Source organism: Eucalyptus grandis, chromosome 7 (assembly GCF_016545825.1).
Source record: "Eucalyptus grandis isolate ANBG69807.140 chromosome 7, ASM1654582v1, whole genome shotgun sequence".
NCBI lineage: Eukaryota > Viridiplantae > Streptophyta > Magnoliopsida > Myrtales > Myrtaceae > Eucalyptus > Eucalyptus grandis.
Genome location: NC_052618.1, coordinates 37,249,230 through 37,269,258, shown reverse-complemented (window position 1 = coordinate 37,269,258; position 20,029 = coordinate 37,249,230). Strand labels below are relative to the sequence as shown.

Below are 20,029 nucleotides of genomic sequence, written 5' to 3'. Positions count from 1 at the left end.
GGGAAAAAATGTCAGAAAATTTTTAAACATATTGTATTAATGCTAATTTAATTCTAAACCTTTTGACTTGATGCCAATGTAGTCCTAAACTATTTAATGGTGTCAATTTAGTTTTAAACATTTGGAAATAGTGCCAATTTAGTCATAAACTTTTGAAAATAGTGCCAATTTAGTCTTAAACATTTTGACTTGGTATTTATTTAGTCATTCCGGCTAACTTTGACCGAATATTGCTAATGTGAATGCCGACTAACTTACATGGTACCACTGGTGCTTATGTAGACTATATTTTTAATAATTTTTAATAATTTTTATTATTATTATTATTATTATTATTATTATTATTATTATTATTATTATTATTATTATTATTATTATTATTATTATTATTATTATTATTTCTTTTTTTATTTCTTTTCTTTTTTCTTTCCTTTTTTTTTTTTTTTTTCTCTCTCCTTCCTTTCTTTTTCCTTTTGGCGGTGGCCAGCCATTAGCTACAGTTGATGGTTGGGCAAGTTGGCCTCACCTAGCTAGGGCGAGGTCAAGCCTTGTCAATGGTCGACCTCGCTAGATCTAGCCTGGACAATGCTGACCATTGCTGACCGTCTCGCCAACTAGGCGAAGATGACGCCTAGCGACATCGCCCTGCCTTAGGCGAGGCCAACCCTTGTTGAGGTTTGGCCTCACCTTGGGTAGGCTAGGCTAGCTCGCCTAGCCATCACCTATGGCTAGCAATTGCCTAAAGGAAAAAAAGAAAAGAAAGGAGAGTGAGAGAGAGAGAGAGAAAAAAAGATAGAAAACATAAAACATAAAAAAAAAATTATTATTAAAATATTATAAAAATTATCCATATTAGTTGTGGTAGTGCCATGTAAACCAAATTTAGCTCACGCGTCAATTTCTAGCCAAAATCAATTAGAAGGACTAAATTGGCATCAAGTCAAAAGATTTAAGACTAAATTGGTACTAATTCGAAATGTTTATGGCTGAATTGACACCATTAAAAGATTTAGGATTGAATTGGCACCGAGTTAAAAGGTATAAGACTAAATTTGTGATAATGTAATAGGTTTAGGATATTTCTGACACTTTTCCCATCACACATATAACATGGCATGGCAAATTCAAAAATAGAAACATAACAAGAAAATTATCGGACATGACAATAATCACATGAAAAGATTGTACTACCCTCAGTTTGATGCTATAATTTTTCAAGCGATAGTTTAAGTATCAAAACATCTAAAATTTACCACCCGCAAGGGTGTCTCCGCTGGTAGGCTCCAGGACTTCCACGCTGGAGGCCGGAGTTCGAAGCCCCTGCGACGCAAGTGGTAGGGAGGCAGGTGGAGACACTTGGTGACTTACCCGGGGTGCGTGGGTGGTGGTTTCCTACGTGCCTCCCTGGGTTTACTCCCTGTGTGTCGAGTGCGGGGTTCCCCCAGGTCACAAAAAAAAAAAAAAAAAAAAAAAAAATCTAAAATTTGATCATTCAAGTGACATCAGCCACTTGTGTTACTAAAAAATCACATATGACATTGAACAAACAATTTGATGGGTCATCGCGCTCGAGATGTCAACACTCAAATTACAGAAAATGCGACATTGTTTCGCACCATGAGGTTTGTTATATCGCTCGATTTTGCATGTCTGTCCTCTCTACGGAGGGACAATTTGACAAAACAAAAAGATCTACAATTGGGACAAGATTTGCAGCTTTTGTAACTGACCACAATTGAAAGTTTTATTGGCACTGTGAAGTAAAAGGGGAAGGGTCGACAGGAAAAAACATTTGATTTTCTTGCCTCAAAACTGTAAAGTCCATCATACTCAGTACGTTTATCAACTTCTGCCTCCAAAGGGGGCAAGGAATATGAAGAAGAAGCGATGTTCCAACTGAAGTAATCGGACAACGCCATGAGAAAGTGAATAAGACATAGGGGATCTCAACGGGAAGCGTGCATAATAGCTCATTGTCGGATTCCCCCACCAGTTCAGAGATTGTCAGTCGAGCACGTTTCAGCAACGTATTGTCCAGTATCTAATATCTAATCCATCCTTTGGACGTGGCCTAGCGTTGATGCCGGAAAGCAGGATCACAAAGAGGACGCCGCGAGCAAGCAGGTCCGAAACTTCTTTAGATTGTTTCAATTCCAGAAGTCAAGGCGGATGGACGGTCCAAAAGCATTATCATGCCGTCTGGAAGATGATATGGTGACTTTTCCTATCACAATCAACAAGCCATCTCGAGAATATTCCATCGTAGTGACATTTTGGTTCTTGTGTGGCTTTGAATTCTTTAACCATTGCTTTGATAACAAGTCAGTGAGAGATAAGAAATCTTAGCTTTTTTAATCTATTGAAATACATAATATTAATATGTACTCAATATGTATGATTGGGACCCTTATATTAATATATTTCAATCTAGACTCTTGACAATAATTAATTACTTTTATAAATACATATCACACGACCCTAATTGCGTCAAGCCTCCGTAAACACCATGTCATAACCTTCTCTTTGACTTTCAAATTAACACAATATTAGAGTGAGTTGTCCTGAGTTTAAATTTTTCAAGGCCCCTTATTTGCCTCCCTTATTATATATTTCCATGTTTAATCTTAGGCCAAAGTCTAGCTTACATGTGAGAGAGTGTGTTAGAATATTTAAACAGTGGATCACGCTTTTATCTAACAACATAAATTTTTTAAGCGGTCAAGAATGGTTTGACAAAATTTTACACATAATACAAGCAACATTCGATCATACGTATTAACCTCAAACTAATGTGGAAAGGCTCTCAACATCATGAATCTAGATATAATGGCAATTATATACAGGATATACACAAGATTTCGAACATGCTTGTGTTGCGATAAATCACATCACTCAACTGTCAAGATGGGAAAAAGCCTCTCTCAACATCAATTAATAAAAGTTGTCTCTTTTCTGTGGCGATGGCGATTACGGAAAAAGTTGATTGAGCTTTGTAGTTGCCTCATCTAGTTTAAACGGAACCATGGTTATACCAACGGAACCCGCTGCACGTGTAGGCATGGAACGAACCATTAGACTCAGCTTCTAGAATGTCCATGCACCTCGTTTCATCTCCACGAGTACCTTCTCATCAAGGAGAAGGAACAGAAGCTGCTGAGCACAGGCGAAGTTGCCATGAGCTCCCCCTCGTTCTGATCATGTGCCCATCCCGGTGATCCGCAAATCCAAGATCAGCCAAAGGTAACGAGGTCGTCCTCGTGTGATTGGACCGTTTTGTGATGTTGCCGACCCTTTTGTTATACCTAATACGCACGCTCATAAATTAGGTCAACTCTGACAAAAATGAAGTGACCATCTCATTCTCATTTATGACATTATGAACTGTCATGGCGATCTTATTCATTCATCTATCAGAAAGTAGATACATGAACTCACCTTTTTTGGTGGCTGGCAAAGATGGCGACAATAATTTTTAAAGCATGATGCTATTAAACTCATTGATATGCCATTAGAATGTATACGGGAAAAATTATCAAGATTATTATAAATTTATTGTATTTATGTCAATTCAATTATATACATTTCAATATGATCTTAACAACTTATAAATATAATTTATCCGGCTAATATTGATCGAAATTGCTAACGTAGACTCGCTAACCCGCATGGCATGACAACACAAATATGGATAATTTTTGAAAAATTTCTGAATTTTTTTCCTTTTATTCTTTCCCTTTCCTTTTTGCAAATAACCAATCACTAGTCATCAATCACAAGTGATGGTCGGCTTTGCTTGGGCGAGGGTGAGTGCTCATGAGCCCCCCTCCCCCTCCCCCACCACAGACCTACCTAGCCTTGCTGGTGCTCACCCTCACCCAAGTAATTTCAATCCTTGGTAGCCATTGCTTGTGGATGGTGACCGGCCACCAGTGAAAAGAGGGGAAAAAAAGAAAGATTTTTTTAAAATTAATAAAAATCGTATACATTAGTACCGGCTATCCTTATTAGTTATATCACGTAAAATAGGTGGCATTTATGTTAATGTTTTGTCTAAAATTGGTCAAACGGATTAAATTAATAAATCATCAAAATGTTTAGAATTTTTATTTATTTAATATTGAATTAGTATAAGTACAATAAATTTAGGACTTTCTTAATAATTTTCCTAATTATGTATATATGCTCTCTTGGCCATAACTTCGTTCACGCACGCCTCACCAGATCTTACGTGGACGTAGAGAGACCAACAAATGTTATTATTGCTGCAATTTACGTTCTTTTTCTTATTGAATAAATAAATACTTTCCAGACTCATGTATAAGATAAGAGTCAAAATTTCGATGGACAACCCAAGTTAGAAGACGTCTTCAATTGAATGACGTACGAACCTAATCATTATTGTCAGAGAAAATCAAATCAATCATGGGTTCACAAACGTAGCGAATCGTAATAGATTAAAAAGAAACCAAAATTTTCCCTCGCTGTAAGGAGCTTTATCTGCCATACGTTTCATGTAAAGACGAGTACTTACAAAAGAATTCTGCCCATGCTCCTGTATGTCCACTTGGGCCACCGGTCATGTCCCATCCTTTTGGCTATTTCCTATGAAAAGCTACCAATGAACCCACTTTGTCCTCTCCAATTAATTGGTGGGATCCAAGCTCCATCCAAGATGTACCTACAGAACAAATTAAATTTCTGCATTTCATGACAGTCCAATTCGGTTATTATCTATAAACATTTGATTGGTCCATGCTCATCTTCATGTAACCCTATCAATTTTCTTGTGACATAACCTCTCGAATACTTATATTTTGCGAGGATTCAATTATTTTGAAAAGGGCAACCGATAAGACATAGATAAATCACCATTGAAATGTCCCTTTACCTAAATATTTTCGAGAGATCTCTGAGTTCTAAGATTGGGATTTGGCGAGTGTCCCACACTTATTAGATGGGGTTGAATGGACGTCCCAGGAGCCGTGCGAAACCCACGTGAACGCAGAGAGAATTTGGCTCCGAACCTACTGGCACTTGCCCTGTGGAAAGTGGATGATAGAGCCCTACATTTAAATGAGAGAACCAGAACAGCTTGCAAGCGATGACGGCGACGCCACTCTCGAACATCGCGACTTGATGCTTCAACAAGCGTAATCGTTGATTCTAGGGTTCTTGTTTGGAGCATCCCCAGGGGGTGAAGGACAAAAGGCCGACTTGATTCGATGAGATCGATTAGGATCTATGAGAGGCTCAAATTGTTAACGCTCCATGAAAAAGAAAAAAAAGAGTCAAGAACAATAACGGCATCGAGTCACTTGAGCAATGAGAAGTCTTGTCGATTAGATAAATTGGCTTGTAAAGATTGGACTAGTTAAAGTTAGAAATAATGACACATATGAACTTTAAATTTTGACCTAATATGTATTATGGCTCTTGAACTTTTAATTCGTTTAATGTGGTTTATAAACTGTACTCCAATATATAAGGTGGTCTCTAAACTTTTAATTTACTCAATGTAATTTTTAAACTTTTTAGTATATGTTCTATTTAGTCATTGCACTATATGAAAATATCAAATATAATCCTTTTATTAATTCAAATTTAGGGATAACATTGAAGATTTTCATATAGTTTATCAATAATATTGCATATTATGGTAAAGTTTAGGAATTACATTACACAAATTAAGGGATTTTATGGATAATTTATAGGGGTGAATATCGGTCCAGGGTCAACCCTATTGGTCCTTATCCGATTCTTAGGGGAACTGGGTCGATCATTGGTCTTAAGATTCTTGGATTCAGTATTGTGCAAGTTGGTGCTCGATTCTAGAAGTTTAGGATTTGTACAACCCAGCCCAATCTTGACTATATATATATATATTAGATATATTATATAATATTCTTATATCCATTATAAAGAGCAAACCTTAAATCAAATGGCATTAAATGACATTAAACGACCTTAAACGGTGTCCTCCTCCTCCAATACTCTTGTTCTTCTTTCTTTTTTATCATTTTCAACCTCGCCATGCTCGGCACCACTGCTCAATGCTTATGCTACTCACCTCTCAATGCTTGGCCTACTGGCCGCTTGATGCTTGACACTCACCTCGATTGCCGCCCAACGCTTGCGCTGGTCGCCACTTGACGGTTGCCGTTCGCCTTTCTTCGTTGGCCTTGCTCGTCCCCAAGTAAATTAGAAGGAAATAAAGCCCTAATTAGAAACCATTTTCACTTGTTAGCAATGCTCACTATTTGTCGCTCATCTCACGGCTTGCCTCTATTTGCTCGCCTCACGACGGGCCCTCGTCTTGCGGCTCACTCATGTTGATGGATATGTAAATTGAAATGATATGTTTGTCTTTTTAGGGGATATAAAAAATGAAACAAAAAAAAATTATTAGTTGGTCTCGAGTTAACCCTCGAACTGGATCAAACCTATAGCGTTGGTTTGATCCTCGGTTCTAGACTCAACTAGATTGGTCTTCAATTTCAAAAATTGAGGATCAATACTATGTGGATTGGTCTCTGGGTTAAGTGCTAGATCGGCCCAATCCAGATCATGATCACCTCTTATAATTTATGTCAATTTTCCCTAAAATTATGCATTACAACTTGCATCAAAGAGATACCTCATATATTTGTGCTTCATATTTCGACCTTGACTTGTCATGGTTCAATGCTAGATCAATTTATCTTCTACTTGTGAGTTGATTTGGATTGGGAGACTTCGAGCGAGGACAACCTCTCGAAGGTAAGTCACATACCTCGTGTGTCTTTTCTAAGCGGATATGCCTCGTCTCTCTCAACCACCGTGACTCTTACAAGATATGCTTATCAAATCTCTTGGATGGAACCCCTCAAGACCATCATCCCAAAGTGAGAGTATGAAACCAATGAACTTAGTCTTGATTTAACATTTGGAGAAGCACAGGTCAGTTGCACGATCCCCACTGCATTCAATTCAGGACGACAATGTGGTGATGATTATGAATTATTTGTACTTATCAAGTGCACGATGGTACATCAATAATTGTAGAAAATGATTGACGGATGGAGAGCCCGTAAGGGTTTTCCTTAGCAAGACTAAAAATCAAAGGTCTTAGGATATTTCTGCTTGTTAGAATCAAAGGTCTTATCGTCGCATAACAAATCAAGTCATCGATTAGGTTTGATATGTATTATTTAGAAGAAAATGATTTTAGGTTTACTTAACTTAAACGCTTTATATAGTTCTCTTATTTGAAAACGTCACTTACAATTTATCACATCACTTAGTAAATTGATTTTATAAATCGATCTTATGATATTTAGGGCTTCATGCTTCCACATAGAGAATCCAACTTCATGTGAAAAATGCAAGACCCTCTTATCTTTGCTGTTGAGATGTAACGTGAGCCTTGGATGTGGAGTGCTCATCATTTTGCGTGAGGTGAGTGGTCGAATTCCATTGACGTGAAGCATCGCAATGAATTGAATCTCAGATTCGATAAGGACATGCCAGGATGCAATGAACCCCAGGGTGGGTCCTCTTGATGTCCCAGCTTTACGTGGTAAAAATAAAGGCATTGGGTCCTCCCAAATTCACTTGTTTGGTAAATTATGGAAGGAAGGAGGAAAGGGGTGAAGATGCGTGTATGGTGCGAATGGCTTAGAATCATTAGATGCTGGTGATGCTGGTGAAGAAATCATGGAAACGCGGAGCAATAAGAAGGGATCGCGCATGAATTCTGGTAATCGTCAAGGAAGTTCCCAGGAGTGCATATAAAAAAGAACTTGTAGGAAGAAGACACGCTCAAGTTATGCCAAAACACTGTGTTTCGATTTTGATTTTTTAGCGTTGGAATTAAGCTTGTAATTCATAACGAGTGTTGTGAACACCAATGTAGTGTCCATGTCTTTGTAACATTTTAATAATTTCAAATCTGGTTACGTCGGTTTTCCATAGATTTTCATGATGGGTGTACTTTGTTCGCCTTTAATTACATTTTTCCTAAGCTAAAGAAAACATAAAAGCGAATAAAAAGTACTAAAAAATCACGAAGATCGAGTAATAGAATCTTGACAAATTCACAAGATGAGCACAAAATAAAAGATTTTGTTTTTTCTTTTTCACAGAATGAACTCGAATAAAAGTTAATAACAAATCACAAAAATCGAGTGATATAATCTTGACAAACAACACGAGATAAGAAAAATTATTAACACGAAGATTGAGTGATTGAATCTTGATAAATAACACAAGATGATCACAAAATAAAAGTTTTTACAAAATGAACTCGCATAAAAATTACTAACAAATCATGAAGATCGAGTGATAGAATCTTGATAAATAACACAAGATGGGCACAAAAATTCAACTGATCATTCATACTCTCCAAACAATATGAATCTCTCAAACTTGTGAACACCTCATCCCAAAGCACACGTCATAAGGAAAAAAAGTAAAGTAAAAGGAGGAAAGATTAAAAAAGAGAAAAAAAAGAAAAGGCGGGGAGGTTAGGGCGCGTTTGGTAACGTTTCGTTTAAAAATTGTTCCGGGAATAAAAAAAAAAAAAAAAGTGTTTCTGTTCCTAGGAACAATTTCGAACAAAAAAACGCGTTTGGTAAACTTGTTAGGGAACAAAAAATAAATAGAAACATGTTTGGTAAATTTGGATAATTTTTTTTATTTCTTTTATTTTTTCTATTTTTCTTATTTTTCCTTTTTTTCTTTTTCTTTTTCATTTTTTTTTTTCTTCTTTTTTGGCGACCGGCCGCGAGAGTCGGCCTCGCCTTGATCCGGCGAGGCCCGAGCTCGCCCGGCGGGCGAGGCGCGGCCTCGCGGGCCACCGCCCGGGCGACGCCGACTCGCCCTGATCCGGCGAGGCCGAGGCTCGCCGCCGCCGGGCGAGCTCGGCCTCACCGGACCGGGCGAGATCGAGCTCGCCCTGTGTCGGTGCGAGGTCGGCCTCGCCTTGATCCGGTGAGGCCGAGCTCGCCCAACGGCGGCAAGGCGCGGCCTCGCCGGCCGCCGGGCGAGCTCGGCCTCGCCGGATCGGGCGAGATCGAGCTCGCCCGGGCGGGGCGAGCTCGGCCTCGCCATGGCGGGCGAGCTCGGCCTCGCCATGGCTGGGGCGAGCTCGAGCTCGCCCGGATCCGGCGAGCCGACCTCGCCCGCCGGCGGCGAGCCTCGGCCTCGCCGCCGAGCCACCGCCGGGTCGGCGTCGCACAGCGGTGGCTCGGCGAGGCCGAGGCTCGCCGCCGCCGGGCGAAGTCGGCCTCGCCGGATTCGGGCGAGCTCGAGCTCGCCCGGCCATGGTGAGGCCGACCCTCGCCCGGCTACGGCGAGCCTCGGCCTCGCCGAGGGCCGGCGAGCCCTCGCGTGGGCCGGGCGAGGCCGCCGCCCTCGTCGGCCGGTCGCCGGCCATGGCCGAGCCGGCGACCGCCAAAAGAAAAAGAACAAGAAAATAAGAGAAAAAGAAAAAGAAAAAAGTATTTCTCAAAGTGTTTCGAAACAAGAAACACAAAATTTGTGTTTCTTGTTTGTTTCTTTGTCTCGGGAACAAAAGAACAAAAAGGAACGAAACGCACCCAAACGCGTTTCTTTTTTTTGTTCAGAACAAAAAACAGAAAAAATGTTTAAAAAAAAAAAAAAAAAGAATACAAACAAACGCAGCCTTAGCAACCAAAACCAGCAATTACCACGCCTATGGTATTTAAAACCTTCTAGTAACCTTTTTCATTAAATAACCTTACTTTTTTCCTAATTATGGAGGGAAGAAGAGTTGAAAGTCAATGGAGAGGCCAATTAATACCTAACTAAAGTTAAAACTGTCGTTGCAACATCATTAAGAAAGAGGAAGCGAGTGGATAAAACCCCTCCCTCTTTCTATAACTTGTGGGAATGACATTGGACGAATGCTTCATTCAAGATCATAAAGTCCACAAGTCAAAATTTGCATAGTGGCATCATCCTCTAAGCGATACCTAATTAAAGTTAAAACCATCGTTAAAAAGAACCATTTAGAAAGAAAAAAGTGAGTGGGTTAAAGCATTCCTCGCTCGCTTGTTGGAATGACATTGGGCGGACGCTTCATGCAAGGCAATGAAAGTCTACAAGTCAATTTCTGTATAATGGCATGATGAAGTGAGGATTGGGTCCATCTTCCATTTGGAATCTATTTGGACAGTTTTAGGTCAATTTCACATCAATTTGACCAAAGGTTTTCGAGTGTCAGCCTCCACCTTTTAGGTTACTAGTTATCTCTAGAGAAATTGTTTAATGAGTTCTAAACCTATTATGTGGATGCTAATGATTTTAGGATTAAATTGATAAAATTTATTTAAAAAATTTAAAATTGTATTAACATCCGTGCAAAGGGTCTAGAACCGATAAGATAATTTTTCCGGTCAGATTCATCTTCTTTCATTTTTACCCCTCCACATATGTTATCATTGTATTTTTGATGTAGAAATTTTCTCCCTCCCTCCCTCCTTCCTTATACTAAATATTCGATTCTTTCGGGAAAGATATGTTAACTTTATGTCTTGTATTGATTTTAGGTCATCATAACGAAGGCACTTTTTAGACTATAAATTCACTTAATGAAACCTACTTTAATATGGTCATCAAGGACGCATGATGTGCCTTACTGATCCGATTAGCTGGATAAAACACGAGATATAAAACTCAAGGAGGCGGTCCAAGCACGATGTCATTTGCACCATTCACTTGGTAATTGATGTTTGATGATGCGGGTGATTGGAGCGCTTTGGTTGGTCCAAATACGATGCAAGGTATAAATGGGGAATCTCTTTTGTGGTCACTGTGCGAGTTAGGTTATATGATGAAAAAGCTAACCCCTTACTCAATTTGAAAAAGTGATTGGTGAATCAAATGAAATCGCTCTTCAATGCGGGAAAATGGGCAACTGTCCTCGCCATAATGGATAAAAAGTTACATACATGGATACATGTATATTATATATGCAATTATGCATTTAGATATGACCGATTTAGTAAAAAAAAATAAAAATTGACACCCACTCGCAAGATGTTCTCTGGACAATTTCTTTTATCTCTTGGGGGCCCCAAGATATTAAAATCGCACGACCGTCCAAAGCAACTTTCCCTGGTTAATAAAAAAGTTCTTGAATATTATTGTTTCCCTAGAAAAAATTTATATATATAAATAGATTATACTATCATACATTGGATTAGAGCAAGGACTCTTTCATCAGCCTCCAACCTTTGGCCGTCCCGAAAACGTCGCGTTTCGTCCCCACTTTTGTAATGCATGCTCGTTCGATTGGTCAGAGTAATCGTCCCCAGATCCCACCTCTCCCCAGTGAAAAGGAGGATGAAAATTATATGCTACTTTTTATCAAAAATTCAATTGAATAATGCACGCTTTCTGTGTTGAAGATAAGACCAAACCAAAGTCGTGTACTCCCTCGTATCTAATAAAGAAGAAAAGGAAGTTAGATAGGATATGCGATTTATTAGGGTTCCCAAGATTCCATCCGTCATCTTGATCACCATGGTAAGTGCCAAATCAAATTTTTTTAATGATAAAGTTTCACGATCATTTGCTCAGTGGGAACAAAATCAAACGAAAGCGTATCTAATCATGTATGAGGTATATATGTGAGGTGGATACAACAATTTTTCCTCATTAAAAAGAAGGGCACGACAAGTTTCACAAAAGGGTCATTTGAGAAAAGTGATGTTCATCTTTGAATATTGAAAATAAAAAATAAAAGGTTGTTCGATAATAATTGAAAATCAACAGCCTAATATGATTAATTTCTTAACAGAGCTTAGGATAATGATTATTATTGGTAGGTGTCAGCAGGCGCATTTAGCAAGATTCTAGTTGTCATCAATTGTTTTATTTATCCATTTATTGAATGGATTATGTAAATCTTCTTTTACTCACCAGTTGAATCTCTTTATAAGTTAATGTCCATTAAGGCTACTAAGCGACCTCACTTTCGTTATCAAATAAGTCCTAAGTTCGTACAAGCGTAGCTCAATTATTGCTCGCTTAATCAACCGGTTGCCATTTAGAGAAAGCTGTGTGAACTAGTCATGCAATTTTCCATTGATGTTGTCACCTCAAGCACGAGCTCGGAACATGTTTCACGTTCTTCTTTGATCAAAGGCACTGTCGTTGACGTCTTCGACAGTGTTGTCCATATCGTTGAGCTCACTGTAATATGGTCAAAGATGAATGTAGATGCGAAGCCATCCTCGTGCCAAAGGGTGTGCATCGGGACATTGAAAATTGAAGTTCAGCGACCGGATCGTGAAATCTACTAACGTCTAGGGACCATGGATGAAAATTGCCCACCCATTTTTGTGTTGCCTAACAATTTGAAGACGATTCATATTTCATTTTGGAGAGGAGCATGTAGCGTACGCAACCGCAGACCCTTGTTGTTGACTGCGTGCCATGTTCAAATCCATTATGTGTGCACCACGAGGAAAGAGAGTGTCCGGGCTATAGCCGCCGAGGACCTGCTAATACTTAGGTTAGAATAAGACTAGAGAGTGGATTGTAAAGGAGAGAAGGCTAGATAGGCAAGTGCCGGCATCGAGTCTCTATAGTTTCCCCGCCTTAAGCTTTTGGGCCTAGCCCTTCTATAGAAGGCTTATCCATGATGAGCCCCTTTCATGACCCTGCGTGGATCATGGGCTTTTCAATAATGTATTAGTGGGAACTTGTGGTATTGGGGGAACTTTTGTCTTTGTTCTTTGTTTCCCTTGACAACGAGGGTGGCCGGTAATGAAGCTTCTAGGAAATAGGGTTTGGAACGAAAACATAAAAATTATATACCGATATGGTTCGGGTGGGCAATTTCAAACCTGAAATCAGATTGAGACTCAGGTTCCAATAAATTGGAATTGAGTATTAGACCAGTTCTCATGGGAACCGTCCAGAACAAATCAGTTCAGTCCGATTTTGTCTTATTTGGGTGGTTCCAATTCTTTTGGACACCCTAGGGTTTTGCATGTCCTAACTTCATGCTTCCGAAGAGACATCGTACGAAGAAAGCGGTTCATGTTATATTGTCGAAGATGAAGGCTAGCTTTACGTTTTACCGTGGGCGGAGCATGAAACGTTACAAGAGGAAGAGTCTGTACAATCCATACAGCTTATCAAAAGAGAGTTTAGAGCTTTTGAGGTCTTCACGTACAATGAGAATCGGTTTATTCTTTGAATGTCTCCCTTCTATGACTTTTCAGTCGCATATTCAAGTTGATGAACGGTTTCTTAGAGGAAGAAAAGAGACCGGTCTGCAGATATGTAAGACTGCGGAATTGTAGTACCAAGATGGCCATTGCCTTGAGAACCTCCATTGACGCTGTTCATCTACAGCAGACGGAATATAAACCACTACTTATTGAGAGTCGACACTGATTAGTTTAGCCAGATTGAGCAACAAAGGAACACAGAGAAAGGTGAAAATCAGCTCAGACAAAACTTGTGTTGGGTTGAACAAGAAAAAACCAGTCATGATCCATTAGATATCCTACAGCACCAGCCCTTGGTCAAAGCCAAGCATGTAACTAGTGAAAATGTGTACAAAAAGGAGGTAGTTTGCCATATCTTACGAGATCGGGTAGAGCAGAGCGATGGGAAAGAGAGACTTTTCCAAGAGAGAACTTTACCAGCTGGCCCTTGGTAAGTGAACTATTCGAAAAAAGGATTATGTCGAGTGAGGGAAGCTCGGCAAGAGCCAAATGGGAGATGATGGATGTGAAGGTATGCATAGCAAGGTATATAAGTGATCAGAAGGATGAATGTCCCATACAGATGTACTCTCTAGATGAATATATGAGGACTTCTGATTGTTTCGGCAAGGTTTCTATCATACAGGGAACAAAAGCAACGGTGCAGAAAGCAGAGGCATGTCCTTTCGTTTCAAGGAAAAGCAAATTGGAGGGAGAGGTCAATGGACCCTAACTGGCCGTTCTCAGACGCAAAGAGATGATAAATGACATATGAAGCAGAAAACATGCAGGTACAAAGGACTGTGGACTGAACGATAAGCAAAGACAAGCAAAAATCATCAAGTAAATATACTGGCAATAGCTGACGAGTGAATAACTTGACATAATGTCAACTGTACGAATCATGACCCCTAATATGGATTCTATCACCAGAATCTTGCAGCACAAATTATTTTGATTGACTATTTAGTAAGGGACTGAGGTACTCTAAGGTCAAACTCGAGGCTCTAGAACTAGTCCAGGCAAATAGTATACTGGATCTCTGCCCTGACTGCCACCAAAGGCTGAGATGAGATTTCAAAGAAAAATAGGGTTTCATGTTGATGACTTAACTTCGATAACTACTGCCTGACCTCCTCAACCAAATTCATCATCTTACGCTTTTGTTAATTTCTTATCACCATGAAGCACCAGCCATCACAAAGCTGCACCCAAATATACCTGGTTCCAACACATAGAATCTATGTTGAATCACAAATAGCAAGGCCTACAATGTGATTCTTGTATACAAATAAACCTTTTGTCAAGCACACTTGGATCGCTCTCTACCTTCTCTCTTCTCTTTTGTATTCTTTTCTCTGCGTGCTGACATTTCCAAGTCAAAACAGAACAAGAGCAGATGACTCCAAGAGGGACCTAGTCAGATGCAAATGACTTAGCTTAAAGTTTTATATACAATCAGGATCTATATCCAATGCCACTCCTCCAACTCGTACGACTTCCTTTCCCATCGATTAGAGAATCTAACTTCGAATTAATCCATCTCTCTGAGCTTCAATAATGCATGATACCCATCACAGCATCGAAGACTCAATCACCATCCAACAACACGCCATTCACCACAACTATATATGCAGCACCAGATATGCAATTCAGTGATTATGAAGCTCAGAAATTTTTAACTGGGACTCAGTCAAAATGACAACGGTAAAGGTAAAGATAAGGACCCGCCTTTCCGATCACTTCCAAACACTCGGCACTTGCAAGCTACATTACCGGCTAAGACTGATTAACAACATCTATTCCAACAATGGAGGAGTATAATTCAACCCAAACCCAAAAAGATTCAACTGTTTAACCGATCACAGTAATCTCCACAAAATTGAGTTTTTTTTTCTTATTCAGCCATGCGTCTCTTTCGATAACAAACAAATACATCTCTCCCTTCTCTCTCCCTCTCTCCTCCTTGCCGACCAACACATTCCATGATCAACCATAAATTTAAATTGCCACAAGCATTGAATCCCTATCTTACATTGCCCTTGATGATCTTCCTCCTGGCCAAAAACTTGGCCAACGGCGGCGTGAGCATGATCGTGATCGGGGCCCGGACGGGGAACAGCGCCTTGTTGCAGAGGATGGCCAGGGTCAGGGCGCCGCCGGTGGAGGCCGCGAGCTGGGCCGTCCGGTTACGCTTCTTCTCCTCCCCCTCCTCCTCCCCCCCGATCGCGCCCGGCCGGAGCCGGTCGTCATCGTGCTTGACCGAGCCCTCGTCCGCCGCGAATTCACCGCTCGACGACGACGACGGAGGGTCGCGTTCCGCGGTGGTGGAGACGCCGGGCAGGTGGAGCTTGGCGAAGAGGGACTCGACGTCGGCGTTGCTCTTGATGGCGACGTAGAGGCCGGTGATGGAGGCGGCGGAGACGGAGAAGTGGACGCCGAGCGCCACCTTGCCGTACTTCTTGAGGAGCTCCTTGAGCCTGCCGCTCAGCGACGCCATGGATGGATGGACGCGAGAGCACAGGGCGAGGGAGACGGTGGCGGGGGAAGCGGTGCGGGGTTTTTGGGGGGTTAGGGTTTTGGACGCTTTTGATTTCTAGGAGGACGTGGGGTCGCACGTGTGAGCTCGATACGTCGTCGTCGTCGTCTCGAGGAGAGATGAGACTCGCGGCCTTGGTGAGTCTTTTCTTGAACCGGTTTCTAGATGAAAGGATCTTGAATGTGATCGAAATCATCTGATTGGTAATCAACAAAATAGGCATACGGATCTGCGTAATCAAGGATGGGATTGAATATATAGCCACATAGTCGCTATCAACAAATACATAACAAAAGAATACTCTAAAACTATAAACTCGATTTGTTCATAACTGAATCTTATTACTTGTCTTGGATTGAATATTATATCCATCTAACCTTAAATGACCATTTCTTACTCAGCTCCATCAAGTAGCCATTAGTTCAACGTTGTCAACAACAGAATGACTCTTTGTCGTCCACTAGTGTTAGTATGACTCTCTCTGACAATGGTAGTTTCCCAAACTAGTTAGACTACTCTTGTCAGGATTTGTCTTGTGCTTAGGATTGTCAAACCTACTCTGATTAATCTCTAGAGCTCTTGATGCAAATTTCAAGCCTTTATAATGGCTATATGACCATTACAATCAGATGAGCAAGTGACAAGCACCTCCCCTTTAGGATTTGATATCAACATGATCCTTTACCATAATCGGGAGTGCAAATTATTAGCAGTCTGTTGATGCTGTCCACTAGCTAACATCTTTGTTCTAAGCTTGTTTACAAGTATACTCCTTCCAAGTTTCAATGAACATCATGGCTCTAGGCTTATCATGTTGGTAAGTCCATCCAACTATTCACTTTCTCTTGGTCCTTCTAAGCGATTACAAACATCCTTGTTCTTTTCTACTTCTTCTCCCTAGATCAAGGTCCTTTTAGCTTTTTCATTGTTGTAGAGATCCTTCCAGCTTGTAGACATATCTATGTCCAATACCTTGTTCATCTCATATATTTGTAGTGATTCTTCCATCGGTAGAGCATTCTCGATTGTGATGGAACACTCTCCATATCAAGATCACATTCGATACTAATTATGATACAATCTGCATCGTGGCTTTTGTATTTATCACTTGATACTAGTAAACTAATATATACATTAGTATCCTTTGATTGCATTTGACATCATTAAAATAATATAGGAACTTTCCCAACATGTTAAGTTTGGGAGGATAGTCATTAGAAGTTGTCGTATTAAGTTCATACTTCAAGGGGGCAGAATGATCTTTAAAGAGAATGCTTGCACACCTCAGTTGTTTAAAAGTTTTTGCACTGAGTTCATAATGCTCGTATGAATTCCCAAGATGAAACTGTTAGCTATATGCCCTAAACCAATCATGTAATACTTACAGTAGGGATTTAACGACCACATTAATGACTTGAAATGGTTTTAGAATCAGCGGACAGTTTAATGATCTGAAATGATTTTAGATTCAAAAAACCAAATTATTGTTTAGAAACAGACTTAATGTTCAAATTAAAGTTTCGTAACGATTACAAATTTAATGCCAAAAATAAGGTTTGTAATGGTTACAAAATTAATGGCCGAAATATGCTATGTAACATTTACAGAATTAATGCCCAAATTATGACTCTAGAATGGTTTTAGAACCAACGTTCACATTTAAACTCTGAAGCGAGCTTAGATGTTGCAGCCAAATTGAATTAAACAAATGAGATTTGAGTTTGGTTATAAGAGGCGATTGAGGGAGTAAATCTAGAGATGGTCAAGTGATGATAGAGATCAATCAAAATTAGCCACACATAAGAGCAATTGTTAACACAATTGTAGTGGTGAACTCTCCCAATTTCTCTCCTCTATTCGACGCAAAATTGGTGGCGTTTCTAAACTAGAGGTTCGACATTTGTGGGGTTGGAATTGAAGCACGTCAGAACCAATGTTATGAGGAGACTAGACATTCATAGTCAGGATCTGAAGAAGGTCGAAACCAACGCTATGATGACATCAAACGATCGTGGTTTGAATCTAAAGCACATTGGAATCAAAAAATTTTAGCATGGTACAAAGGGTAATATGATTAGCCTCCTTTTATGCATGAAAAATATTTTGATAGATGTATAGGTGTTTTTGCTTCCCCCCTTTTCCCCGGGCTTCCCTCCGTGTCTCTGTTTGTCTGTCTCTTGCCTTTCAAGAGGCATGTAGAGATTGGAAGGGTCCCTCTCATCATCTCATCATCAACTATGGCAAAGAGTATGGCAAGCTCGTCGTTATCGTCCATGTCATCGACCATAACTGGATATGCACACCTCCTCTTTTTAATCGCAAGCTTGAAATAAACCCTTTTCCCTGTGGCGGTGAGGTGTTCCAATTTGCGAGAAATTACGTTGTCTTTTTAAGGAAAATGAGATTGTAATAAAATTGATGTATTATGACATTCCCCGTAGATGTGCTTGTTTGGGGAAGTTCAAGAACTCTTCATGTGGAAATTGTGTGGACGTGATGCTACGCTAGTAGATTGTTTATTAAGAAATGCCTGTTCTTGGATTGTGTGAGTTTTTGTAGCATAAGTTAGTTTTTAAGCTCTTTTACATTACTTGCAGAGTGATAATGTTCAAGAACTACCGCAGTTGTCGCCATGAAATCCATTTTTCTAGGTGATAATGTTCCAGATGCATGTTTGAAGCAAAGATCGTCGAGCATTGTCGTTTATGTTCTCTCTATGTGAGCACTTGGTAAGGTTAGCATATTATATGTTGTGAATTGCAGACATTTTTTTCGTGTTCATTCAAACTTGTGTTCTGAACTCCATATTGCCTGTAATTTTTTTTTTTTAATTTTTTTTATAGGGTGCAATAGGAGAACAATATCAACCCGTCAATTGTGAGAAATATCAGCGTAATTGAGTTGGCAATTTATCGGCCTCTTTTATGCGAGTTAAAATGCACGAGAAACATTGGAGCGGGAAAGGGGAAGCTATGAGCACATGAAATTTTCACTAGGAGGATTTAACGTTCTGGTCATGGTATAATTTTTCGTTACTCTAGTTGGCTTGCTAATACAATATGTTTTCACTATTTCAAGATATGGTGACTCTTTTACATATAACTATAATATCGATATTGTGTGTAGAACGTTTGACTACAATTCAAATTCATGGTATTTTAGATGCATTCTTTAGGCTTTTGTAGTATTGAGTTGTTTTCCGGGTCGAAATAAGTTATGGATATTAGTAACATGCATTTCATTTGGTGGGAAAATGTTGCTTGATCTATAATCTTTCAAGACATAATTTAATATGGTATATTCATTCATTCGGTGTCCATACTAATTTGTTGCTTTGATAGCTTAGCGAACTTACAAGAAGTGATGGTGGCATATTGTTTACACAAGAGCATTATGTGGAGAACCTACTTAAAAAATATGGACACTTTGATGTTACATCTATGAGTACTTCTTATGATGCTAATACCCAATTAGTGCAAAATAAAGGAGATAGTATGGCTCAGTCGTATGGCTCAGTCTAAGGATACTCATATCATCGGGAGTCCAATGCATTCAATGAACAACACTCGACCTGATATTATTTTGTAGACTAAGCTTATATATAGAAAATCCGGATTACAATCATTGGATTGCCTTGAGCATAGTATGAAATATCTTAGAGTAATTGTAAAATTTTGCATTTTATACAGTGGATTTCCTGTTATATTAGAACTTGTGCTTCATTTTTGTCCTAGACTAAGCTACATTTTATGTAGTGTGCTATGACACTGAGAAGGAACCCCCCTTGATAGAAGGAGCGAAACTAGACCCTTATCTATGAAAAATCTAGGGAAAACCTAGCTCCAATGTCGGGGGCTTCAAGGTCCAGAGCTTTATGATAAGGAAGAATTTGTGCTTTCTAGAAGAGTTTGCCAATAAAACGCTTATACTTTTTGACTTCCTGAACTTGCTTCACTTATCACTACTCACCCTTGCATCTGAAAGATGATCTACTCTTGCTGGCAGGTATTGAGGGATAGGTGGAAACGCTGTTAGTGTTGGTGAATTGAGAGGTCCATTTCAGCTTCTAATAATGTAATAAAAAACTAAAAATTGTTAAAATTTGATGGATTTATTAATAGAACTAGTAAGACATATTAGGATGAGACATAATTAAGTAAAGTAGTAAAAATCCTCACTAACAAAAAGATCAAAAAGATCAAATTACAAATATAAGATACTCATCATGTATCTTCAAATGGTTAATTAATGGAAAAAAATAATTTATTAA

General features: G+C 39.5%; 1 protein-coding gene across 1 annotated transcript; it reads right to left on the bottom strand.

The window, feature by feature from the left end:
* Positions 1-15,022: 15,022 nt before the first annotated feature.
* On the bottom strand, positions 15,023-15,791 carry LOC104453434. Its single transcript, XM_010067983.3, has one exon. The coding sequence runs from the start codon at positions 15,718-15,720 to the stop codon at positions 15,247-15,249; it is 474 nt and encodes a 157-aa protein (XP_010066285.2). The 5' UTR covers positions 15,721-15,791; the 3' UTR covers positions 15,023-15,246.
* Between the last annotated feature and the right edge of the window lie 4,238 nt (positions 15,792-20,029).